General features: G+C 42.8%; 1 protein-coding gene across 1 annotated transcript; it reads left to right on the forward strand.

Moving 5' to 3' along the window:
• The first annotated feature begins 216 nt into the window (after positions 1-216).
• slc38a11 (solute carrier family 38 member 11) lies at positions 217-27,195 on the forward strand. The gene is made up of 10 exons (XM_018097330.2): positions 217-291; positions 5,807-5,941; positions 6,872-6,937; positions 9,212-9,318; positions 13,742-13,821; positions 19,450-19,520; positions 19,930-20,091; positions 24,637-24,749; positions 25,242-25,373; positions 26,721-27,195. The coding sequence occupies exons 1-10, from the start codon at positions 231-233 to the stop codon at positions 26,967-26,969; spliced, it is 1,176 nt and encodes a 391-aa protein (XP_017952819.1). The 5' UTR covers positions 217-230; the 3' UTR covers positions 26,970-27,195.
• Positions 27,196-27,385: the final 190 nt, after the last annotated feature.

Below are 27,385 nucleotides of genomic sequence, written 5' to 3' on the forward strand. Positions count from 1 at the left end.
ATGTTAAACAAGGGGTTATACTGTCCCTTTAAACCACAGGAATTCAATTTAGAAATTCCAACTTTTTAGGCCCTCCCAAAAAATAATTTGGCATAGCCAGTACTTTATCCTTTACAACCTTACATTTTTCTGCAAGCAAGACCCCAAAAAGCATAGTCTGTAGAAGTGCAGCCATAACCAAATGGAGTTTTGAATATGGTACCTTTATGTCTCTAGGTTTACCATATTCAATGAGGTTGGCCGGATTTCCACTGGGACTTTTGCTTTTAATCGGAGTGGCATACGTAACAGGTAGGGTCTGCATATTCTGTGGGTATTCCATTATCTGCCAAAATAGTGTCCTGGGTTTATCTGGTGTATATTATAAAACAATGCTTCAGTGACTGAAACTACATCCATTAATGACAATATAAATCAACTTGTAGAAATACATGTGCTACATAAGCCTTTCTACATAAATGCTCTTTTCAAGCCCCCAATGGTTGCATCATTTTGCCATACCCACAAGCAGGGTACACTATGTAGAGTCACAACAACTTTTAGAGGGTTGACCAAGAACTGAAAGATTTGGAGGAATGAAACCTACACTGTTACATATATATCTCTGGGCTGGAATGGGAATCCTGGGGCCTGTGGTGCATTGTTTCTACCCTAATCATCAGTTGCTCTTTAATTGTCCTACCAGTTATCATTAAATAAGTATTTAACATGTTGTATGTAGCCTTTTAGACCATGGTTTATCAAGAGTGCATCGTATTTGTTCTAATTTTTTGTAATGTCCATAATTTTGTTAAAATTCCACAAGTTTTTTTGTGGTTTTTGTTAACTTCCACTAAAAAGTCATATTTTTCGCAAAGACTACGACCATTTTGGAATTCATTCAAGCTTTGGTATCATGACTATCTTTTGACCAGGTTGGATATGCAGAGTGCCATTGAGCCCTATGGGAGACTTTCCTTGGGCCAGGTTGGAGCTGCAGAGTGCCATTGAGCCCTATGGGAGACTTCCCTTGGGCCGGGTTGGAGCTGCAGAGTGCCATTGAGCCCTATGGGAGACTTTCCTTGGGCCGGGTTGGAGCTGCAGAGTGCCATTGAGCCCTATGGGAGACTTTCCTTGGGCCGGGTTGGAGCTGCAGAGTGCCATTGAGCCCTATGGGAGACTTTCCTTGGGCCGGGTTGGAGCTGCAGAGTGCCATTGAGCCCTATGGGAGACTTTCCTTGGGCCGGGTTGGAGCTGCAGAGTGCCATTGGGCCCTATGGGAGACTTTCCTTGGGCCGGGTTGGAGCTGCAGAGTGCCATTGGGCCCTATGGGAGACTTTCCTTGGGCCGGGTTGGAGCTGCAGAGTGCCATTGGGCCCTATGGGAGACTTTCCTTGGGCCGGGTTGGAGCTGCAGAGTGCCATTGAGCCCTATGGGAGACTTTCCTTGGGCCAGGTTGGAGCTGCAGAGTGCCATTGAGCCCTATGGGAGACTTTCCTTGGGCCAGGTTGGAGCTGCAGAGTGCCATTGAGCCCTATGGGAGACTTTCCTTGGGCCAGGTTGGAGCTGCAGAGTGCCATTGAGCCCTATGGGAGAATTTCCTTGGGCCGGGTTGGAGCTGCAGAGTGCCATTGAGCCCTATGGGAGACTTTCCTTGGGCCGGGTTGGAGCTGCAGAGTGCCATTGGGCCCTATGGGAGACTTTCCTTGGGCCGGGTTGGAGCTGCAGAGTGCCATTGGGCCCTATGGGAGACTTTCCTTGGGCCGGGTTGGAGCTGCAGAGTGCCATTGAGCCCTATGGGAGACTTTCCTTGGGCCAGGTTGGAGCTGCAGAGTGCCATTGAGCCCTATGGGAGACTTTCCTTGGGCCAGGTTGGAGCTGCAGAGTGCCATTGAGCCCTATGGGAGACTTTCCTTGGGCCAGGTTGGAGCTGCAGAGTGCCATTGAGCCCTATGGGAGAATTTCCTTGGGCCGGGTTGGAGCTGCAGAGTGCCATTGAGCCCTATGGGAGACTTTCCTTGGGCCGGGTTGGAGCTGCAGAGTGCCATTGGGCCCTATGGGAGACTTTCCTTGGGCCGGGTTGGAGTTGCAGAGTGCCATTGGGCCCTATGGGAGACTTTCCTTGGGCCGGGTTGGAGCTGCAGAGTGCCATTGAGCCCTATGGGAGACTTTCCTTGGGCCGGGTTGGAGCTGCAGAGTGCCATTGAGTCCTATGGGAGACTTTCCTTGGGCCAGGTTGGAGCTGCAGAGTGCCATTGAGCCCTATGGGAGACTTTCCTTGGGCCGGGTTGGAGCTGCAGAGTGCCATTGAGTCCTATGGGAGACTTTCCTTGGGCCAGGTTGGAGCTGCAGAGTGCCACTGAGTCCTATGGGAGGCTTCCAAAATCATACATTGAAGTTTTGAAAGCCAGAAAGGTTTTCGTGCCGTTTACGAACATTCGGATCGGAAAAATACATGACTTTCGGAACGCAACCACAATATTTTCGTACGACCGGTAAAGGAATTTTTGGGACATTTTCGAACATCAGAAATTATCATGGTTACTCCAAATTTTTTGCTATTGTGATTTTAACCCAAAAAAATTGTGGTTTAATGAATGGGCCCCTTAGTCTACTAAAAAAGAATTTAAACACTAGACTTTTATTATACAACTTATTATGTCTGTGTAACAGGTCTCCTGTAAATTAACCTTCTGTAGTGGCTTCTTAAGGTGGCCATACACGGGCTGATTGCAGCTGCTGATATCGGTCCTTTGGACCGATTCGGCAGCTTATCGGCTCATGTAGGGGCAGCAACGACTGGCCTGCCCAACCGATATCTGGCCTGAAATTGGGCAGATATCGATCGGGCAGGTTAAAAGATTCAGTCTGATCGGGGATCGCATCGGCTCGTTGATACGGTCCCCGAACCGACTGCGCCCAGGGCCAAACGACCGAATTAGCCTAAATTCCCCCGATATTGCCCACCCGTAGGTGGGGATATCGGGAGAAGATCCGCTCGCTTGGCGACCTCTCCAGGCGAGTGGATCGTTACGGGTATGGCCACCTTTAGGGCTCTGGTACACGGGGAGATTAGTCGCCCGCGGCAAAACTCCCTGCTCGCGGGCGACTAATCTCCCCGAGTTGCCTTCCCTCTGCCATCCCACCGGCGAACATGTAAGTCGCCGGCGGGATGGCAGACGCGGCGGCGCGATTTCGCGCAAATCGCCGAAAAAGACTCGCGAGGCTTTTTCGGCGATTTCCCGAAATCGCCCCGCCGCGTCTGCCATCCCACCGGCGACTTACATGTTCGCCGGTGGGATGGCAGAGGGAAGGCAACTCGGGGAGATTAGTCGCCCGCGAGCAGGGAGTTTTGCCGCGGGCGACTAATCTCCCCGTGTACCAGAGCCCTTAGGGTGAAGACACACGGAGCTACCATTAGCAGCTACTTGTCACGGCTACAAAAATAGACAATTCTGATCATTTACTGAATTGTCTCTACGCAGAGGCAATTCTCAGCAGGGTATTTTGTGGGGTATAGTAGCCATAACAAGTAGCTGCTACTAAGTGCTTCGTGTGTCTTCGCCCTTAGACTATGTATTTATTTCTTCCGCATTAGCAGCAGATACATGGCCATTATCAGCTGTTTATCTGGTTCTGCTCAGGGGAATGTGAGCTGGATAATGTCCCACACTGACATATCTCTGGGAAATGTGCTATATACACATCAGGTGCACACATTTCAGCCGGTTATAGGTACATACCCTTGAGGTAAAGGCTACACAGACAAAGGAACAGAACCATTTACGTTTCACTGTTGAAAGGTTTTTAATTAGCAATTGTTCTATTTCAAACAGCAAAAAGCAATGATCAAGCTCAAGGCAATTTTCCTGGGAACAGATAGTAAATAATCATTCTGTGTGAGTGCAGGGAAACCAGACTGACTATGGCGCTTAGATAATAGTGTTTATTCAATTCAGGTTCTGTACTGGGGAATAAAATAATCTCTAATATGAACAATAAATGAAACGTGGATTTGTTCCTGTGCCTGCGGGGTTACCAGGAGACCTTTCTCATCCCCTTTATACACAGGGATTTTCTTGTTTTCTAATTTGCAGGTTCCACCTATTTGTATTGGTTCAGTCTCTGAGCCTCCACCTTTACATTAATACAAGAGTTAAAGGGGACCTGTCACCCTAAGAAATCATTTAAAATACATCCCTATCATGTTAGTTGAGCAAAATTAACTTTACTTACACTATATACATTATTAAAATATTCTTTTCTTCAGTCTTGGAATTCACAGGCATGGCAAGCAGGCAGACGCCATTTTGTGGTCACTGTTAAAGGAACAGTAACACCAAAAAATGAAAGTGTATAAAAGTAATAACAATACAATGTACTGTTGCCCTGCATTGCTACAACTGGTGTGTTTGCCTCAGAAAGACTACTATAGTTTATATAAGTAAGCTGCTGTGTAGCCATGGGGGCAGCCATTCAAAGGAGAAAAGGCACAGGTTACTTAGCAGATAACAGATAAACCCCCATTATATGGGGCTTATCTACTTGTTATCTGCTATGTAACCTGTGCCTTTTCTCCTTTTTTCAAGCTTGAATGGCTGCCCCCATGGCTACACAGCAGCTTATTTATATAGTAGCTTTTCTGTAGCAAAAACACCAGTTTTTTGCAGAGCAACAGCACATTATATTTTAATTACTTCAAAACACCTTAATTATTTGATGTTACTGTTCCTTTTAGACAAGCTTAGTATCATCCCCAGATATTGTTTATGCACCAGAATACGGGACCTAATGTCCATGGCAATGCATAGGCTACACAATTATACACTGTAAGGAGAAAGGGGAATGTAAAAAGTGCAGTGACTTCTAGGAAGTGCTGAATTGAAAGTGAAAGTAATGTACTGCCCCGCCTCTATGCCTGTCAATTAAATATTGCCTGCCCCTCTGCCAGATGCAGGGCGGGCAATATATAATTGACAGTTCATATTTTTAAATACATTTATAACAGATATGGATGCTAGAATAAAAACGAATTTGGGTTTAATTTGCTATGGGCTTTTATTATACAGCTTTTATGTAGGGGTGACAGGTCCCTTTTGAAGCCCACACATGGGGATATACTCTGCTAGGGGAGATTAGTGGATTCCATTGAACTAAATGAGGGATTGAACAGCCATAATCTTCACCAAGTAAAAAACCTTGTGCTATAGGCCTAAAACTAAGTAAGCTCTACGGGGCAGGGACCTCCTTCCTACTGTGTCTCATACCACATGGCACTTATTCCCTGTGTATTTATATATATTTATTGTATTTATTTATTTATTTATTATAACACTTGTCCACCCTGTGTGTAATTCTGTATTTTGTAAGATTGTACAGCGCTGCGTACCCTTGTGGCACTTTATAAATAAAGTTATACATACATACATACATATATACAAGTAATCTTGGCTATGGCACTCCTTCTGCCATTCTACTGAGGTACTATCTTCTGTTTACTGAAGCCCCCCTTGTCTTAGAAACCCAGAGCCAAGCACCTTCTTCCATAAAGGAAACTCCGAGTTACAGAGTTATAATAAAAGCTGCCCCTCTTAGTAGGAACCCCCTGGTATCTCTGTACCAATGGGGCTTCCGTACCTTCCCACAGAGCATGGCTACTTCTAGATGGGCTACACACTCCCACCTATGGTTAACACAAAGCAGCCCTCTATCTGACACACCCAGGGTATAAATCCATACTCCCCTGATATAAACACCAAGAGACCTTTTCATTTACAAATATGCAATAAATGATCTGAGGACTGTGTGTTAATCTCCTTTTTTACAGATTATTCCATGATACTCTTGATTAAAGGAGGATCAATGTCTGGAACAAACACATACCAGTCTCTGGTCAGCAAGACATTTGGGTTCCCAGGATATTTTCTTCTGTCAGTCCTCCAATTTTTATATCCTTTCGCAGGTACCTCTAACTGAATGTATATAAAAAGCATAAATCCTAATTTTATACTGTGCCTTTATAGTTTGTATGCATTAAAGAGCAATAGGCTTTGATGGCCAATGTAAAACAGCTACTTTCAAAAGCAATACAGGTTTGGGACCTGTTATCCAGAATGCTCGGGACCTGGGGTTTTCCGGATATTTATTCAATTTGGATCTCCATACCGTAAGTCTCCTAAAAAAAACATGTAGACATTAAATAAACCCAATAGGATTGTTTTGCCCCCAATAAGGGGTAATTATATCTTAGTTGGGATCAAGTACAGGTACTGTTTTATTATTACAGAGAAAAGGGAATCATTTAACCATTAAATAAACCCAATAGGGCTGTTCTGCCCCCAATAAGGGGTAATTATATCTTAGTTGGGATCAAGTACAGGTACTGTTTTATTATTACAGAGAAAAGGGAATCATTTAACCATTAAATAAACCCAATAGGGCTGTTCTGCCCCCAATAAGGGGTAATTATATCTTAGTTGGGATCAAGTACAGGTACTGTTTTATTATTACAGAGAAAAGGGAATCATTTAACCATTAAATAAACCCAGAGAAAAAGGAAATAATTTTTTTTGAAATTATAATTATTTGATTAAAATGAAGTCTTTGGCAGATGGGCTTCCCGTAATTCTGAGCTTTCTGGATAATATATGAATACATATGGCAGCCCTGAAATTGTATTACAATGGAATCCGTTATTAGTTGTTGGGTTAGGATGCATTTAAATTAAATTGTGTTTTTTCTTCACAATGTACATAGTTATATAAATATACATGAATATATATACCTGAGAATTTTTTTTTTTTTTTGTAATTCAGCTTTATATACCTGTACACCAATGAATTCATTTGCAGGCATTTATATTCTCTTTATTTTTTTTGTTTCTTTTTGTAAGCAATGATCAGCTATAATATAGTAACTGGAGACATTCTGCCAAAAATAATTCAGCGTATTCCTGGAGGTAAGTATCATTCCATCTATATTCCATATATGCGGTGTTTATATATATATATATGTTTGGTAAGGACAAGGTCCTACTGTGGGCTGAAACATTGGACACAAATGATATGTAAAAGACAATTTGTTGTTTTTATACTTGTGAGTGCTGGTCCTTACTAAACATTTTTTTTACCCTGTACCTTGATAGAACATTTGTGCATGCACATATCTTTTGGTATATATATATATATATATATATATATATATATATATATATATATATATATATATATATATATATATATATATATATATATATATATATATATATATATATATATATATATATATATATATATATATATATATATATATACAATCTAACAGGGGGACTCTTAGTGAATATAGGGTTAATATTTCCTCAGTCAAGTAATTAAGTGGCAGATGAGAGAGGAGCTGCCTGTGGAAGAAAAATGTGTGTGCTATCACACCTGGGGGGTCTTCCTTGTGTGTCTGGAGGAGACAGGTCTGTCCTGTGTGTTTGAAGGAGAGACATGGTCCTGGTTGTTCCTAGTGTGTGAGAGGAAACTGGTGAGAGGACCAAGGAGCCTGTAGAGCCTGAGCCTAAGACAAGGGGAGTGTCTGATATAAAGTGGCAGAGTGCCTGAGCTTGAGATACGGGGAGTGTCTGATATAAAGAGGCAGAGTGCCTGAGCTTTAGACACAGGGAGAGTCTGATATAAAGAGTCAGAGTGCCTGAGCTTTAGACACAGGGAGAGTCTGATATAAAGAGTCAGAGTGCCTGAGCTTGAGATACGGGGAGTGTCTGATATAAAGAGTCAGAGTGCCTGAGCTTTAGACACAGGGAGAGTCTGATATAAAGAGTCAGAGTGCCTGAGCTTTAGACACAGGGAGAGTCAGATATAAAGAGGCAGAGTGCCTGAGCTTGAGACACAGGGAGTGTCTGATATAAAGAGGCAGAGTGCCTGAGCTTGAGATATGGGGAGTGTCTGATATAAAGAGGCAGAGTGCCTGAGCTTGAGATACGGGGAGTGTCTTATATAAAGAGGCATAGTGCCTGAACTTGAGATACGGGGAGTGTCTGATATAAAGAGGCAGAGTGCCTGAGCTTGAGACACAGGGAGTGTCTGATATAAAGAGGCAGAGTGCCTGAGCTTGAGATATGGGGAGTGTCTGATATAAAGAGGCAGAGTGCCTGAGCTTGAGATACGGGGAGTGTCTTATATAAAGAGGCATAGTGCCTGAGCTTGAGACACGGGGAGTGTATGATATAAAGAGTCAGAGTGCCTGAACTTGAGACACAGGGAGTGTATGATATAAAGAGTCAGAGTGCCTGAGCTTAAGACACAGGGAGTGGGTGGGTGCATGGTGATTTTCCCCACTTGGCCTGCTACAAACCTAACCTGAAGTACAGTATCTGGTATAAAATACTCAGCAATATAGAGCTGGTCAGGTACAGTGCAATAGGCACAACTGGTTCAGCCATACCATTACTGACACCAGTAGCCATTATGGCTTATTTACCAAGACTGGGTGAAGGGACACAAGAGCATGGCAGCACTTCTTCCCCCCAGTGCAGACAACAGCATCAGGGGGCACAGCAATTCTTTAAAGGAAAACTATACCCCAGATTTAATATTTGACCATCAGATAGTTATTATGATATTAAGTGGCCTATGAAAGAATCTTACTAACAGCAATATATATCAGTAAATATTGCTGGGGGGGTGCCTGTGTTTTACATATTGCCCATAGGCTCTCTAATAATAATAAATGCCTATTGTCTTCTCTTGGTGTATTTTGTATGTGAGCTCATAAGCTGACCAGCAGGTAGCTGGGCCCCAAGAGTTTCTCTTTCACAGTTCAGAGCATTTTAGTGAGTACTAAAATAGACTCAAGCTTGTACAAGCTTTGATGCCGTTCACAAAAATGCTTAGTGCCTTAGCATCTTGCAGCAAGCGCCAATGCGTTCATTCAGCCTCAGTTTTGTGCAAGTAGAAAGCCCAGTTGGCACAAGCAAGTCTTGGAATTAATGCCTGCTGACTATCCAGTAAATCAGGTGATTATGTTGTTATTTACGCCACTGCAACATACAAATGCAATAAGGAAACAACCACCCCATCTTGCACCCAATCTTGCAACCAAAGCTGCTCATTACCTTTGTGGTGCAGGCTATTTAGTCGCTGCAGCTGCACTGCATATTGCAAAAAACTACTGGCAATACATTTATGTATAAAGTTAAAACTACATTGTTCTGACTTTATTTTTTCTACAGTTTCTCATGACAGTTGGTACGTTGATCGTCATGTTGTGATAGTGCTCAGCACCGCTGTGATTACACTGCCCATTGCCCTGTATCGCAATATGGAAAAGCTGGGAAAGGTATGTTATCCTAATAATATATGTAGGGTTGTACTGGGACAGCGGGACACTGGGAAAAAACCCAGCAGGCCCTGCCGACCCAGACCTGATCCCCATCTATACTCCCCCGACACTCCACCCCTGCCCTCCTCCCGGCAAAATTAAGTATATGGTGCACATGGGGGGGTAGGGGAGCTGGTGGTGGGTGAGTGGGGAGACAGCACAGAGGGGGTGTTTGGGCCCCTGGGGTAGAAGCCCTGGTGGGTCTTGCTTGGTAGCTTAATGCACAGAATGTCACAGCCTTATTATAAATTTAGTGGTGAGAACAACTTTCCCTTGTTTGCTATAGGACTACAGATCCCATAAGACTTGAACCCATGATACATAATTGTTCTGGAGAATCCGCAAGGTTTAGGCCAGAAACATTTGGGTGGAGCAACATTGTTAATGAAGATTTATGTTCCCTTTAATTATTATTATTATTATTATTTATATAGCGCCATCAATTTACACACAGAATAGAGAGAAGGTTTACCTTTGAGTTAATTTTTGGATTTTATAGAATTACCTATTTCTAGCCATTTTACAAGTTGTATTCATTGTTTATTCTTTATTCACTAACATCCTCCTTTGGGTTATCGCTGTGCTCTGACTCCCCCACTCACTCTAATGGAAACTCGATGGATCTTATATTTACAAAATGTTGTTCTACCTCCAACTTAACTAACTCCCCTTTCCTCCTCTCTGATCACAATCTGCTCACATTTCAACTCTCTCTAACTCCCTCTACACCCTCTGCTGTCCCCCAAACATACACATACCGAGACCTGCAATCCCTAAACACGTCACATCTCTCTTCTTCCTTTGACTCTCTTCATTCTAACATCCTAACTGTCTCTTGTCCTAATCAGGCTACCTACCAGGCTACCTAATCAGGCTACCTGTCTACTACAGCACACTCGCCACTGCCCTCAATGAGCTTGCTCCTGCCAAGACTAAACGCATGAGGCCCAAACCACTCCAACCCTGGCACACTGCTCATACCAAATCCCTCCAAAAACGTCACTTGAACGCCACTGGCGCAAATCAAGGTCAGAGTCAGATTTCTGCAGCTACAAATCTGCTCTGCTCTCCTACAACACCACCCTCTGCCAAGCTAAACAAACCTACTTCACTGCACTTATTAACTCCCTCTCTAAAAAACCTGCACAACTCTTCTCTACCTTTAACTCTCTGCTGTCCCCTCCTCCCCCCCCTCCGTGTGCTTCAGTCACTGCTCAAGCTATTGCCGAGCACTTTAAAAATAAAATTGACACCATTCGAAGTGACATTGCACAACTTAATCCCCATAACCATTCACCTCCCTCCCTACATGCTCCCCAGTCTCTTCTTGGCTCCTTCTCCCCTGTGACTGAAGAGGAAGTCTCAAAACTGTTGTCTTCCTCTCACCTTACTACCTGCCCGCTTGATCCCATTCCTACCAAACTTCTACGTAATGCCAACCCCTGTCTTATCAAATCCTTAACTCATCTGTTCAATCTCTCACTCGCTACTGGAATCTTTCCCTCCCAACTGAAACATGCATTGGTAACCCCTATTCTGAAAAAACCCTCCCTTGATCCCTCCAATCCTACTAACCTCCGACCTATCTCTCTGCTCCCATTCATCTCCAAACTGCTTGAGCGCCTAGTATACAACCGACTGGCGCTATTCCTCTCTGACAATAACCTCCTGGATCCCCTACAATCTGGTTTTAGACAACAACACTCCACCGAAACTGCTCTAACCCGACTAACAAATGACCTCCTATCGGCTAAAGCCAAAAAACACTACTCGCTACTAATACTTCTCGATCTCTCTGCTGCTTTTGACACTGTGGCTCGCCCTCTTCTCCTCCAGACTCTCCGCTCTCTTGGCCTTCGTGACACTGCCTTATCCTGATTTTCATCTTATCTCTCAGATCGATCCTTCAGTGTCTCTTACATTGGGGAATCATCTTCTCCCTTGCCTCTTTCTGTCGGGGTTCCCCAAGGCTCTGTGCTGGGCCCCTTACTATTTTCTCTCTATACCTCCTCACTTGGCAAATTAATCAGTTCTTTTGGCTTTCAGTACCACCTCTATGCTGACGATACTCAGATCTATCTTTCCTCTCCTGATCTCAACCCAGAGCTTCTAACTCGCGTCTCTTCCTGCCTGGCCACTATCTCCACTTGGATGTCCCAACGTTACCTTAAATTAAACCTCTCTAAAACTGAACTGGTTCTCTTTCCCCCATCCAACGCCCACATTGTTCCCGAGGTATCTATAACGGTTAACAATTCTACCATCACCCCATCTTCCCAGGCCTGGTGCCTTGGGGTTATCCTTGATTCTGCCCTGTCCTTCACTCCTCATATCCAATCACTCATCAAATCATGTCACTTTCACCTAAGAAATATCTCCAAAATACGATCATTTATCACCCAAGATGCTGCCAAAATTCTTATTCACTCTCTTATAATATCTCGCCTGGACTACTGTAACTCCCTATTAATTGGCCTTCCCCTCCAAAGACTGTCCCTTCTCCAGTCCATAATGAATACTGCTGCCCGGCTCATACACCTCTCCAACTGCTCCTCCCCTGCTGTGCCACTCTGCCAATCCCTGCACTGGCTTCCCCTACCATCCGGGATAAAATTCAAACTAATGACCCTCACATTTAAAGCAGTTCATAACTCTGCCCCACCCTACATCTCTGAACTTATCTCTAGGTACCATCCAACCCGCTTGTTACGCTCCTCTACTGACCTGCTCCTTAACTCCTCTCTCATTCCCTCCTCACACGCTCGCATTCAAGACTTTGCAAGGGCTGCCCCCCTTCTCTGGAATTCACTCCTACAAACTGTCAGACTTTCTCCCAATCTCTCTGCCTTCAAGAGATCTCTAAAAACACATTTATTTAGAGAGGCTTACCCTAATCTAGTTTAGCAATACCCTGTGCCCCACCTCTCACAACTCTGCCCATTCCCACACCGTGTGTCTCAACCCTTTCTCCTTGTAGATTGTAAGCTCTTTTGGGCAGGGCTCTCTTCACCTCTTGTATCGGTTATTGATTGCTTTATATGTTACTCTGTATGTCCATGTATGTAACCCACTTATTGTACAGCGCTGCGGAATATGTTGGCGCTTTATAAATAAATGTTAATGTAATGTAATAGTTTTTGAGTTATTTGCCTTTCCATTCTAACCCTTTCTAGTTTTCAAATCAGGGGTCAGGCAGGCAATAACTATTACTCTGTAACAATGTTATTGTGTTGGGTTGAAAACCCCAACCTACTGTTCTTCCACTTCTTCTTCTTCTTCCGCTTCTTCTTATTCTTCTTCTTCTTAGCACCCCCCATTTTCTAAACGCTACTCCTCCTACAGTTTTAGGGGTACAACACCCAAACTCTCCACACTTCTTCCCCCTATAGCGGAGCAGGTTGCTTGTGCTTTTCTAAGCGATCTGGCCCCCCGTCTTTTTGTGGCGCCACTCCGAACCCCCCAATTTTCCCATTGACTTTGACAGGCAAGAGTTTTAAACTGCTGCTGCACTTACAGCTTTGAAGCTACACCCCCAAACTTGAATAACGTAATCATGGGGTCACCCCGAATGAAACAGCAACATTTGTTGGATGACCCCAAAGTGGGAGGGGCCAACAACAGCCAATCAAATTTCACCCCTTGACTTTTATGGGGAAATTGAAACTGCTGCCAATCTTACAGCTTTGAGGCTACACTCCCCAAACTTGAATCACACAGTCATGGGCTCAGCTTGAATGAAAATATGATGATTGCTGGATGCCCAAAAGTGGGCGGAGCTGTGAAAAGCCAATCAAATTGTACCTATTGACGTGGCGGAAACCTTCTGCCATTCTCACAGTAATAATATCAGGGTCCCCACACTTTGCACAGTTGGTCAATAGGAGACTGCAGTTTTAGTTTTGAAAAGTGAGCAGAGCCACCAACAGCCAATCATATTTCACCTATAGAATTTTATTGGTTTGATGCCAGGGTGAGTCTGAAGGCAAAGTAAAGTGAATGGTACGGTCCGATCTTTAGTTACAGGGGGTCATGTAACTGTCCAACGCCCCCCTCCAACAAAAATTTCATTCAGTGACTTCACGTTTTTCAACCCAACATGAAGTTTGTTCTCAAACTTCCCTTTCTAGTTGTTATTGTTCTTTTTTTATCTTTATCTACTGTACCTATTGAGTTCTTCTACTATACTTATAGCAGTCTCTTATTCAAACCACTGTCCAGTTGCTAGGGAAAATAAGACCCTAGTAACGAGATAGTTGCTGAAATACCAAACTCGAGAGGTGCAGACTGTGGAACAGAAAGCTAAATAAGACATTTTTAACAGTTTCGGGGCATCCAATAAATGATCTAGGGCTTGTAATAAAAGCATATTATTTCCCTCCAGGTTTCCTTATTATCCCTGCTTTTAACATTCACTGTACTGGTGATTATCATCGTGAGAGCAACGTCTTTGACTTCAGAAATGTAAGTAATAAGGAGGATTTACATTTGCCTTAACCATGCTACCGACAGTGAAAAGTTCCAAAGGGTTCCAATGTACTCCTTCCCTAAAACTCACTCTTTTGTGCCCTCTGCCTTTCAAAGTTGAAATTACAGATGGCAGAGCAACACTGCCTTGGAAGGTACATATTACATTGATAATATATTGGAGCATGCTGGGAGTTGTAGTCCAGTAACATCTGGGTAAGCCATGGTTAAGCAACAGTGTTTGGATGGCTTCAGTAATATGATAAGATGAGTAATTGTATACATTGTATTCCTTTCATTTTCACAGCACATCCTATCCTTACTGTACATGAATAGAATATCTGCTTTAAAACATACCAACTGTTTCATCCCCAGATGAAACATTAGATATTGGAATTTAGAAGGGACTTTTCGCAGACAGTTGGAGGGCAGTTATTGTGTTCCGAGGCTGCTCACCTACTGAGGCAGGGGATAAGCTACACCTGGGCTTTATTTTTACCCCTGTTACTATAGTAACATCTGTAAGAACTGTTTTGGGAAGCACAGAACTTTTTTTTAAATTCAATTCTATAAAAATGCAAGCTATCTTTGATATGCATTAAATGTCATGTACACTATGATACAACAATAGGTTGCACTGCGGAGTTGCATTATTGATAGGAAATGTGAGCGACAGGTTCAGATTCCCTGTCCCCAGCAAATGTCCCCGCCTGTGAAAGCTGTCCCCGGCTGTCCCCGTTGCTATTCTAGGACAGCGGGAAGGAAGAAAGATAGGAGGAAGGCATGATCTTCTGGTTTTTCCGACAATGTAGCAGCTCTGCACCCCTTCCACGTCATATCCCCCCCCCTTAGTCCCGTCCCTTTCTGTTACTGCCCTCGGCCTGCATGTCCACCGAAAAGACAGCAACCCAATAAAATCAACTCTTTGGCCCTATAAATGAATCAGCAGCCAAAATCTGTGTTCGCATAGACAAATAAGTTGCAGCAAATGCTTTTTTTACAGGCACCTATTGCACTGGAATTCTGGGGTAGAAAAGCATGGCATGTGTTGTCTTGTATTATGCACTTTGCTTTGTGTCCATAATGAGCCTTAAATTTATTTGTACTTACCATCATATTTAGAGTGGATGAGCTCCAGCTCTCTCTTATGTCACCACCAGGTGGCAGCATGTTGTAACCTTTCAGGTTATTCAAAGTATGAAGCTTATATGGTCTGCTTTGTTGGATTTCCTCAACGTTTGCATTGGGGAAATCACAAAATCGGATTCACAACTGAAAGACTGGCTTAGAATTAATTAGGCACATTGCACATTCCCTGGTCCTGTTTCATTAGTAATTTCATATCTGTGCAAGTGCATATACTTTCAAAAAACAGGGGGTTTTAATTACAAAATTATGATCCTAAAATTGACAAGGCACCATACCAAGTCAAGGTAAACCCCATACAGTGGTCTGTTTACCTCTGGTCATTTTTTGTAGGCTGGCCCCTCTCTGCATAGTAGCATTTCTTCATCTCGTGCCTAACAAATTGGTTTTACAGGGCTTTATCCTGCCCCTGCCATTAGCTTTTATAGAAGAGAGATTGTCATGACCACAACTCTGGTTTCATTGCCTTAATCCCACCCTGCTTGCCACTTTTAAGAGAGAGATTGTCCGGATCACCACCCATCTTTGAAAGCACAAGACCACCACTGAAGGGATGGGTTTGGGGGTGCTACATCCATACGGAAGTTGAATTATCATTTACTATAGAAGAAGACAACTTCTCTGTATTTAAAGAGGATCATGCACAATCACCCTAAACAAATGGGAGCCCATTTTTTGGGTAAAGGTGGCCATTAATGGGCAGATTGTAGCTGCCGATTCGCCTCCATCAGTCCCAGACGGCAGCTTATATGTCTATGTGTGGGGCCCTCCAATGGACCTTCCTGACCAAAAGTCAGCCAGATATCGATTGGACAGGTTTATAAATCTTATTGATATGGTCCCCGCTCCAACGGCCTGTATTCCCACCATTGTGATCCAATCGTTTGGCCCTAGAAGCAAAACCATCAGGTCAGTTGATATCACCCACCTCAAGGTGGGCATATTGGGGACAAGATGCCAAACTAGTAGATGGTTAGGTTTAGAATCCCTGCTTAAATGCCTTTATTAAACTTTAAACGGTTTTTGGCGCAAACAAATGACACATGGTGCCTGTCTCTAATGACATAGGTGATTGTACTACAGGAGAAATGTAATAGTGATGGGTCCCAAGTCAGTCAGCAACAAACTCACTGATTGGAGAGGCGCTGGGCATTATAATGGGACTATCAGTCGGCATGCAATAAGTCAGTTGGTTGCACCAGTAAGCATGTGTTTGTATATGTGTGTATGTTTGTATATGTGTGTGGGTGTGTATGTTTGTATATGTGTGTGTGGGTGAGTGGGTGTGGATGTTTATGAAATACCTGCCTAGACATGACTGTGTGTATGCTGACGGCACTTATTCACAGGCCCATAATACAAACGGAGCCCCAGCCCCTTACACAGTAGTAAAGAAGCGAGATCCTGGGCACTTCCTATACTGCAAACACCTGTGAAGTGCCGTGACGTCACGATATACAAAGTCACACCCTGAATATAATAACAAAACACGTCTAGCGAACAGGATTTAAAGACTCAAGCGGATGCAGAGAACAAAGGATCAAGGGAAGGATTATTGTGGCCATGGGCTGATTAACTCATTGTTACCCCGGGACATGCGCAGGAATAAGGAGGTGGCTACCTGGGGTCAGCTCTTGACTCTCTGTTGTTCACGTGAACCTTCCTGGAGTCATTATGGGGCAGACAAAATTTGCCACAGATCGCCAGGCTTCGCCATGTAAAAACCGGCGTAAAATCAGCTAAAATGGTGAACTTCTCCATATATTTTACACAGCTTTTTACACCATTTTTTTGCATTTACCATAGCATAATAAATAGGCCCCTAAGTGTATTTGTCAAGCTCCAAGCCCCCAGGTCAGTGCAATATAGCCCAAACTGCATTGTAATCTTCCTATGTCAGGTTACAGCAAAATAGGGGTTCCCACCCAATCTGGTTTCCCTGTAACAGTGTTATGGGATTAAATGAGAATTCAGTGAGAACTTGGCCCCATAATTACAATATACTGCTATGAGTTCTGGGTATAATAAATGTGAAATTGCCACTGCATTTATACTGCCATGCGTTCTGGGAGAAGTATAGGTGAGCCGGGTCAGTCTGAGGTGTGTGAGGCCCACCGGGGCAGCTACCTCAGGGACCCATGACCACCCACTCACCCAACACCAGCCCCTCCCCCACCCTCCGCAATTGGGGGGGGGGGCGGCAGTTGAAGATCGGTCTGGGTTGGTGTGGGGCCCACAAGGGGCCAGGGGTCACTGAGTTTTCTGGTGTCCTGCCAGCCCAGTCCAAGGTTGGCTCTGCGTTTATAATGACTATAATGATTATAATGATTTTCTGGGGGCATTAAACAAGAGGTTGCCCTACCAGTTTGGGCTCCTAATTTGGAGGGCAGGAAAGTACAGTGTGAAATTTATTTTCTGTCCTTTTTATGGGTTCTGACACAATAGATAATTTCCTGTGAAGTTGTTCCTGCACTGTGAGCTGCCATCATCGGGGGGCCTGGCAGCAGTCACGTCAGGGGCTCAGTTGAGTCCAAATGGGGGACCCAGACTACCTTCCATGTAAGGGGCGGCATTTGGAAGTATTGTATGTAGCCCCCTGATTCCTGCCTGATGGCAACCCTGCCTTCTCTGCCGATTGTTGTCCAGAAACATATTTTCAGGCATAATTCCTGGGTACTGAGAGATATGTGGCAGCCAGCAAGGAAATGATCCCACCAGCAATCAAAGCAAGGCCATAGCCCCCAAAGGATCAGTAACAAGAAAAGACGTGTATTAGCTAAGCTTTAGCAGGCCAAAAAGTTCCCTAATCCCTACAAACATAAAGTCCTGTTTGTCGTTTCATGACGCTATTAGCTCTTGTGTTCACCCATCTTCAAAGCAAAGCCGAGTTGTCTATGAACAGTGCAGCTTTTGGGCATTTAGATTCATGACTTACCCACATACAGGCCTACAAAATAAAACAAACAAAAAAAAAATCCTCCCTGGAAATGGTATATGTACTGTATATAAGAAATGAGCATTTTCTGGTAATAATGACCCAGCAGCCAGCCTTGGCAGCCAGTAGTGAAATCAGCTGCGTAAACAAATGTAAATAAAATAAATATTCTGTGGGAAAAGCTTCTCCTGCAGATGAAAGCCTGGGAATATATGAAGGGAATGTTTTGCTTGCGGTTTGAGACCAGATATTTGAGGCCAAGAATGATAAGAAATCACTAATTTTAGGCTCTTTTTCATGTAAGCACATTTCCCACAATCCTGTTTAATACCTATGAAAGACTGTGGTTTTGCCAGAGCAGAGAAAAGAGGGTCAAACAGCAAAATGTACAGGGTGCTACTGTATATGGGCCAAGTATTGTTCCATTGCTCACACCCAGATGGGGCAGCCCATCATTTGGAGTATGAACCAAGATCCCTATACTATTTGCAGGGGAGCATAAGTGCTAGCGTTTTATTAGTGTGGCTGCAGCCACTGGGAACCATAGTCAGCAATTTGGTGCCAAGTGCTATAGGGAAGTTACCCTTTGATACGGAGCAACAAATGTTACTAGTCTAGTAACCCACAGCCCTTTTCTTACATTACCTTGTCTTAGAAAATCTCCATAGCCCAGCACCGTACCATTTGTATTCACTACAAATGCTCCACAAGGTCCAACAGGCATTTACTTTTTTCAAATAAGTAAGGCATATAAATCAATAAGCAGACATTGATAACCAGAGGGAAATATGCAAATCTAATTTATGTGTCAGTACTGGGTGACTGGGTGGAACTGGGTGCTGTTCTGAACGTTTGATGATCTGAGTAAATAGTAATATTATTTGCCCTGCAGTCAGCACTGCAAAGCTGTATCATTAGCATTTAATAATAACCAAGCCTACCAACCAGTCCTGTTTAGTGGCTTCTATCAGTTCTCAGTCATTGGAGATAGTCTGTAGGTCTCTTTCTGTAGGCAGGGGCAACAATTTTGCCCCCTAAGTCAGGGTGCATTTCCAGAAAAAAAGTTTGTGGTATGTGCCAGTCTATAACAACAGACTATCTGAGCGGACCTGCTCCTAGTCTCTTGGCAGCCTGCCCACATCAGTTGGTCTTTGTCCGCCAGTAATGCTTCCATCATGCTCTCTTGCTGCAGAGAGACTGTGGGAAGGGTTTGAATTGCCATCTCTGCCTTTGGTACCAGAGCTCCTTGGCCCAGCTTTGGCTTCCAACTATGGCACTGACTCCCATGCAACAGAGCAACCCATGTGTATGGGCAATATGCCAACACGCAAACTTCTTGTGCGCGGTCAAGCATTTTGCAGTAAGTAAGAATATTTATAGGAAGTCACAATATGACACATTTAACCAGCACCTGAATGTTATTGTAAGGATGCACAAATCAAAGATCTTCCTCAGTGGCCAAATGGAGTCCCATGGGTGGCTCTTGTGGATACATCCATCATTTTACTCATACTCCTTTATGTGTTACTTTTTTTAATACTTAGACCCCATACAGAAGATGCCTGGGACTTTGCTAGGTCAAATGCAATGCAAGCAGTTGGTGTCATGTCCTTTGGTAAGTATGTGAATGTTCTGTAATTATAAAGAATGTTAATAAATGTAAACTGTAAATGTATAACTGGTACACTCACAAAAAACCCACACACATCTATAATAACCTAATTGGATCTTACAATACCTATAGCCTTGGATATTGTGCTTGTCCAAGAACTCATCCGGGCCCCTCTTAAAGGCATTCATATGGTGCTTCAAATGACAGTTCCGTTCCTCTTATTTAAAGTGGTGGCCTCTCAAACCTTGATAGTCTTTTCCCATAGTTTAATTGTTCCATCTGTTTTACCAGTTCAGTTGCACGTCTCTACACTCTCTCAAGCCCATTAATATCCTTTTTAATGCATTGATATACTTCACTAGATCATGAATGTTTCTAAATGAGTCTAACCTTTCTCCTTGGTATGTTGCAGTCTTCATGTGCCACCATGCTTGCTTTCTTATATACGGCTCCCTGGAAAAGGCCACGGTCGGCAACTGGTCCCGTATTACCCACGTGTCAATGTTGCTCTCGCTGTTCATCAGTTTGCAGTATTCTGTCTTTGGATATGTGTCCTTCACAGGATTCACTCAGGGTAAGATTATCTGGGATAATTTATTACAGAGAAAGAGCAAATCAACCAGCCAATGAAAAGACAATAAAAAACAGTTGTGGTCCTTGCAACTTCCCTGTGTTTAGTAGAGCATAAAACCACTTTCATTTAAGGTACTTGAGTCAAAATGCACTTCTTGAACTTTATTATAGTTGTGCTCGGCACCACTCAGTCCTTCCTGGCTTCTATTCTGAATCATTTGCAGCTGCACCTATTGGGGCAGAGGATCCTTGCAGCTGTCACCACCTCCATGACCAGGAGTTAATAGGGTGAAGTTGCTATGATTGCGACCACAATGTGGTAAAAAAACATAGCAATTGGGCTTAAAATTGCACTTTGCTCACTACAATTGCATAGGCGAGCCTATGGTTTGCCTAAAATGAGCGATTACCCATACATCCCTATGGCTATGGATGATCACTCACTTTCAGCAAGTTGTATTGTTTATTCCTGGTTGGATAAACACATTTTATAGATGTCTTTCTTTAGGTCACATTAATGTCAAGGTGAGGCCTTATTAAGGCAGGGTGGTATCATTGGCATCTAACAGATAAAAGGCCATTGTTCCCTTAAAAACAAGGTTGTATATTGTATTGTTAGTTAACTAAAACCTTTCAAGTGTTCAACTAATCTGGATTTTTTTAAGTGTTCAAACAGGGAAACAATAGCCATATGTAAGCTCCACAGCTAATAAGGAGCAAGTCAACTCCAGTTCTACACTATTGTGTTACTGAAGGGGCACTTCTAAGGGCAAGACTAGAAGTTCTCCAGCTCCTCCTGAGATATATGCAATGCCTTCCCCTGAATGTGAATGTATAAACATGATACCTTGGTTGATCAGATGAAGTGATGTCACCAAAAACATTTGGTGCGTCCCTGGCAGCAAGTAACTGCTGTATTCTGCTGGATGGTGGGATAAAAAAAGTATAAGTCCCAAAGACATTACTACTCAGAAGTGATTAAAATCCAAATTTGGGGTATTTCTGTTTTTTAACTCTCTAATTATATAACAATGTATTGCTCCCCCTACCATGGGATAGTTTTGTTCAAGACTAACTACCTACAAGTCAAAGTGAGTTGGCGGCATCTTCACACCAAAAGTCTAATGTCGCTTCAGACTATATTAATGAGCAAGAGTTTAAAATGGCATACCTGCATTGAGCAAGAGCACTATTATAGAGAGTTTACAAGTTCTAGGCAGTGCACAGTAACCAACACAAAAAGTGCACAACAGGCCTTGGTGCAGAATTTGCACTGTGCTTTGATCCGCCTTACTGCCTAACATGCCACTTCATAACAAAGCTGCTGCACCAAGATCCTTTCAATGGGTTCCATGGTGGTATGACTAGTGCTGTTCCATCCTGTCCCCCAGAATGTCCCCCACTGGCAACACATTCCTTACAAGGAGGCTTTCTAAAAAAAAAAATTATAAAGGTAAGGGGCTTCCTTATACAAAATGTTTTGGAACCCTTCAGGTCTAGGTCACAATGGAGAAGAAATAGTGGAGACAGATGGCAACCAACTCCTAAATCTTTTAGAATTCATTGGAGCCCTTTGGTTCTAGGTCACAATGGAGAAGGAATGGTGCAGACAACTGGTAACCTGGCTCACAGTTTTAAAGTGTTCCAGATACTGGGGTGCTGGATAAAGGACCTACTTGTGGATTGTAGTTTTTGTGGCATTAAGCAGGATATCTCTAAAATATCTAATGAAACAGTGTGCCAGGAATATGTTTCATTTCTATAGAAATTTGGGAGGAAAAAAACTCTTTGATTTTCCATTCAACTCTGCAGAGAGAATTTGGCAGTGGTGCTATTTGGGATGCAAACGGATGAAGCTAAGAAGGAGACTATTATTTTACCCAGAACTCCTTGGCTTTCATTACGGATGTTGATTGACTAAAGGCTCATTCATTAATACTAGACTGGAGGAAACAGAGCTGAGCATGTTATACTTTTCCATTTGATTAGAATTTCCAACACCAGCAGATTTATAAGACAGAGAGAATATTAGCCACTGAATTCAAATTGCGTGTTTGGTCATAAACAGGTGCCTAACTGTTCTGCTAAAAGACTAAATAGAGTCAAATCACTGTCATTTCTATTTGTAGAATATTTTAAGTGACCATTTCTGTTTGATGCCTACCCAGAAGGGGTCGAAAGTTCTTTAAAAATCATCCACTTTACATCTACAAGTAAATTGGGCAAACATTGGCAAATTACCTTCTCATTGTATGATAAATATATCCTAAAGCTGGCCATACACGCACCGATAATATTGTACAAAACCTTGTTTCGTACGATATTCGGTGCGTGTATGGCAAGTCGGTGAGTCGACCGATATCGCAGAAGGCTGCTGATATCGGTCGACTCACCGATAGGGCCGGTTAAAAGATTTTGATTGGGCGCCATAGAAGGCGCCTGAGCAAAATCTGTCTTCAGGGCTGAATCGGCAGAAGGAGGTAGAAATCCTATTGTTTCTACCTCCTTATCTGCCATTTCAGTCCTGAACGTTAGTGGCAGATTGTACGATCAAAAGATCTAAAATCGCCACGTGTGTGGCCACCTTTAAGGACAACTATGGCTCAATAAAGCATTAGTCTAGATCTGTAAATCCAAAGATGCCCCCAGTAGTCCCCCATCTTCTTTTTTTGCTGCACATGCTCTGGGCTGCTGTCAGCTTATCAACATACTTAGGGGCTGATTTACTAAGACACGATTTCGAATCCGATTGGAAAAATTCCGATTGGAAACGAACATTTTGCGACTTTTTCGTATTTTTTGCGAGTTTTTCGGCGTCTTTACGATTTTTGCGTAAAAACGTGAGTTTTTCGTAGCCATTCCGAAAGTTGCGCAAAGTCGCGATTTTTTCGTAGCGTTAACACTTGCGCGCAAAGTCGCGCCTTTTTCGTAGCGTTAAAACTTAAAAGGCGCGACGTTTCGCGCAAGTTTTAACGCTACGAAAAAATCGCGACTTTGCGCAACTTTCGTAATGGCTACGAAAACCTCGCGTTTTTACGCAAAAATCGTAAAGACGCCGAAAAACTCGCGTTTTTACACAAAAATCGTAAAGACGCCGAAAAAAATCGCAAAATTAACGATCATTACGAAAAAAACGCAATCGGACGCATTCAGCCCGTTCGTGGGTTAGTAAATGTGCCCCTTAGAGTTGCCACCTTTTTTTTAGATAAGTTTGGGCACTAGCCCAGGCAGGTAATGTAGAGAGGCAGGCAGTGGTTGGAAGGGGGATGTTGAGGGGGTGATGCAGGGGATTGGGCTATGACATGGCGATCTCTGATTTGGCTAATTGGCGTGTCATTCAGGGTAGTGTGGTCGAATTTTCTAATTTGGAAAACCAAGCAGGCAGTTTTGACCTTGACAGCCTTTTTCAAACACAGGATGTACAGTTTAAAACCCTAATAATAACCATAATAACCATAATAATATACAGAATATACAATGTTTTTAATTCAGATTCACAATATATGGCAGCATTGAAATCAGTACACCCCTAAACTTAGCTGACACTCAGTAGATAGCCTAAAGAGCCAATATGGGCAGCAACTTTGGAAACCTGTATGATTACTGATATAGGGCTGCTGTACCTCTGAGCTGGTACAGAAGGTTCAACATATAAAATACAGCATTTGTAGCCTTGGACTTTAGCCTTCCTTTAACACAGCATGAAAATCAACCATTGCATTCTCTCTCCACAATAGGTCACCCAAACTTAATTCCAAAGCCAAGTCCTATATCCCCTTATCTAAAGTTGCCCAAGTCTGTAGTGAATTCCATACAGTCTTGCAGATTAAAGGGACAGTAACATCAAATAATTAAAGTGTTTTAAAGTAATTAAAATATAATGTGCTGTTGCTCTGCAAAAACTGGTGTTTTTGTTACAGAAAAGCTACTATATAAATAAGCTGCTGTGTAGCCATGGGGGCAGCCATTCAAGCTGGAAAAAAGGAGAACAGGCACAGGTTACATAGCAGATAACTAGTAGATAAGCCCCATTTAATGGGGGTTTATCTGTTATCTGCTAAGTGCCTGTGCCTTTTCTCCTTTGAATGGCTGCCCCCATGGCTACACAGCAGCTAATGTATGTAAACTATAGTAGTCTTTGTGAGGGCTCTGGTACACGGGGAGATTAGTCGCCCGCGGCAAAAGACTCGCGAGGCTTTTTTGGCGATTTGCGCGAAATCGCGCCGCCGCGTCTGCCATCCCGCCGGCGACTTACATGTTCGCCGGTGGGATGGCAGGGGGAAGGCAACTCGGGGAGATTAGTCGCCCGCGAGCAGGGAGTTTTGCCGCGGGCGACTAATCTCCCCGTGTACCAGAGCCCTGAGGCAAACACACAAGTTGTAGCAATGCAGGGCAACAGTACATTATATTGTTATTACTTTTATACACTTTCATTTTTTGGTGTTACTGTTCCTTTAAGTTCGAGTTTCATAAATAAATGATTCTGCTATAAATAGGGCAGATGGCAAATTCATTTCACTTGTTAATGCACCTTTATATTTTATAGGAGATCTGTTTGAGAATTACTGCAGAGAGGACAACCTGGCCACAATTGGACGATTCTGTTACGCAATAACGATTATTCTGACATACCCCATGGAATGTTTTGTGGCAAGAGAGGTCAGTATTTAGAGATTAATGGACAGATTTATCATGCCCCAATATTGGTAACCTGGAAGGATATAATAAACATTTGCTGACAGAGGAAAAAAAATATTTTACTTACTGTCTGCCTTTGCCCCCATTGCCCCTGTCTACCTCGTGGTTGTCCATTTAGATTCGCAACAAAGATCTATAAATGCTTGAAACAATAAAAATAGGTGATCTGATTGGCTAGACAAGTTATTATTTTGATCTTGCCAGTAGGTGGCACTGCTGCAGCAAACAGAGTATCACATGGTTAGGAGCCTTGCGATATTGGCGTCTGTCAGATACCTGTCTTCAGCAGACATGGCAACCTCTAAATCTGCAAACTTAGGTCTTACATTGAACCTGTCATCACATTTCCTCTCTCTTAGAATATTCTATTTCATATTTCTAACAATTCATATATTTCATATGTCTATAATTATCTTTTGCTGAAATTAAGATTCATCTTGATCTGATTTTTAGGTCATTTCAAACGTCTTCTTCGGTGGCAATCTTCCATACCCTCTGCATTTAGCCGTGACTGTTGCAATTGTGTCCCTGACCACAGCTGTATCGTTGGTGTATGACTGCCTAGGAATGTTTTTGGAATTAAATGTAAGTATCTGTCTTATCTTCTATTAACAAAACAAATGGAGATACCCATTAATAGCATGGACCCAGATTCACTGGTTGCCAGTTGCAATTTCGTCCGTACCTAGTTATACCATTGTTTCTTCCAGTGGGAAGATCCCTCAGTCTGTTAAGCCCCAGCCAAACGGCCAGCATGAAGTGCTATGTTCTTCAAATCTTGGCCTTAACATGATCTGTTAACATGATGCACACTACAATCATATAAAGGCAAATCCACCCTATGGTACCTTTTCAACAGGGATTTAGAATGGATGTCCCAGGAATGCTAAGAGTAGTTTTCATGGCACAGGGAGGCAAGTTAGAAATTCATTAAATTCCTGTATAAAACATACTTCAGCATTCCTTTCCCTTGATTATGGGCGATTAACCTCAGTATCTCTTCCTACATCACCCCAGTTGCTAGTTGACACTTAAGTGTGGATGGAGAAACCTGGAAATCTTTTTGCAGATAAGCAGTTTCAATGGCATTTCCCATACAGAAACATTATTTAAAGGGCACAAAAACCTTTTGTGTCCTGAAAGTGACTCTTTTGTGCTACCTAGTGATGCAAATAGATTCTCCAGTGACAATTATCACTACTAATATTACCCTGCATATATATATATATATATACAGAGTGGCTGAAAGAGTAAGACTCATTTACTGTCTTAAGCTTTGTTTTTCTCACAGACAGATACACATGTCAAAACAAATGCATTAAATATTTTGCCTTAATGGTAACTGTTATGAAATCTGTACCTAGCATGTAGTCCTTTCTAATGAATGTACAATGGGACAAAAGAAGCAAAGGAAACAATACTTTTGGGTTTGTCTTCCTTGCGTTGCATGGATACACTCATGTTAAAAGGAACATTAACCGTCTGTGACAGTATTCACCCAAAATAGCTTAACTGAGTGTTTTTGCACAGATTCAGTGTGGGAGACAGCCTGGTAACCTACAATTATAATTAGAGGAGACATATACCTTTCATAGGGCTGTTGCATGTTAGGAGCTCGAGTCCAGCAACTATGGAGATGGATTCTTAAAGCTACATTGAGGAATAACATTTTTCTTTCAGGGCCAGACCAACAGATGCAAGAAGATCCTCAATGGAGCTATTTAGTAGCAGCTACTTGTCACAGCTACTAAACGCCAGAAAATACCCTGCTATAGAAAATACTGAGAATTGCCTCTGCTAAAACACACGTAGAGTCAATTATCGGTAGATGACCAAAATTGTCCTTTTTTGTAGCTGTGACAAGTAGCTATGTGTGTACCTACTGTCTGTTGATATAACCATCTATAGCCATTCTTTCTGTCTCTTTCACAGGGAGTCCTAAGTGCCACTCCTCTGGTGTTCATTATTCCCCCTGCTTGTTATCTGAAACAGTCTGAAAAGCCCTGGTACCATTTGGATAATGCCATGCCCCTTCTAATTTTGCTACTTGGTGTGGTCATAATGCCAGCTGGATTCATCATGGCGATCTTGTATCCACAGGAGTGCAGTCATGGTAATGAAATGTTCTACTGCTTGTCTGCTAATTCCACATTGAATATGACATTTGGTTCTACCAAATGAATGATTTTAATATCAGTGCACTGACTGGAAAAGGGAAACCCAGACCTTCTGTAACAAACCCTCATGGAACTCAGCTCAAACACCCAAGCCTGATCTACTAACTGGAAAAATGCCAACACTGGGTGCAGCAAATTTCATTGATATCCCAATGTATCAAATTGTCTGTGTGGTTTATTATTATATAATACACAAGAGCCATGAATATCCTGTCAATGATATCCTTATAAATGAAGCTTAGTGATGTCAACAGTTATAATCGGTGCTTAGTGATGTCATTTGTCACATGATTCACTGAAACTTGTTTATTATAATAAATAATGTACCCCCTGTTGTAAAATATGAGGACATTAGAAGTCACCCTGGAGTTCTATGAGCTGTATTGTGGCTTTATATGGTCATGACTTATAATATCCCTA

The sequence above is a fragment of the Xenopus tropicalis genome, chromosome 9, assembly GCF_000004195.4.
Source record: "Xenopus tropicalis strain Nigerian chromosome 9, UCB_Xtro_10.0, whole genome shotgun sequence".
In the NCBI taxonomy this organism is placed as follows: Eukaryota; Metazoa; Chordata; class Amphibia; order Anura; family Pipidae; genus Xenopus; species Xenopus tropicalis.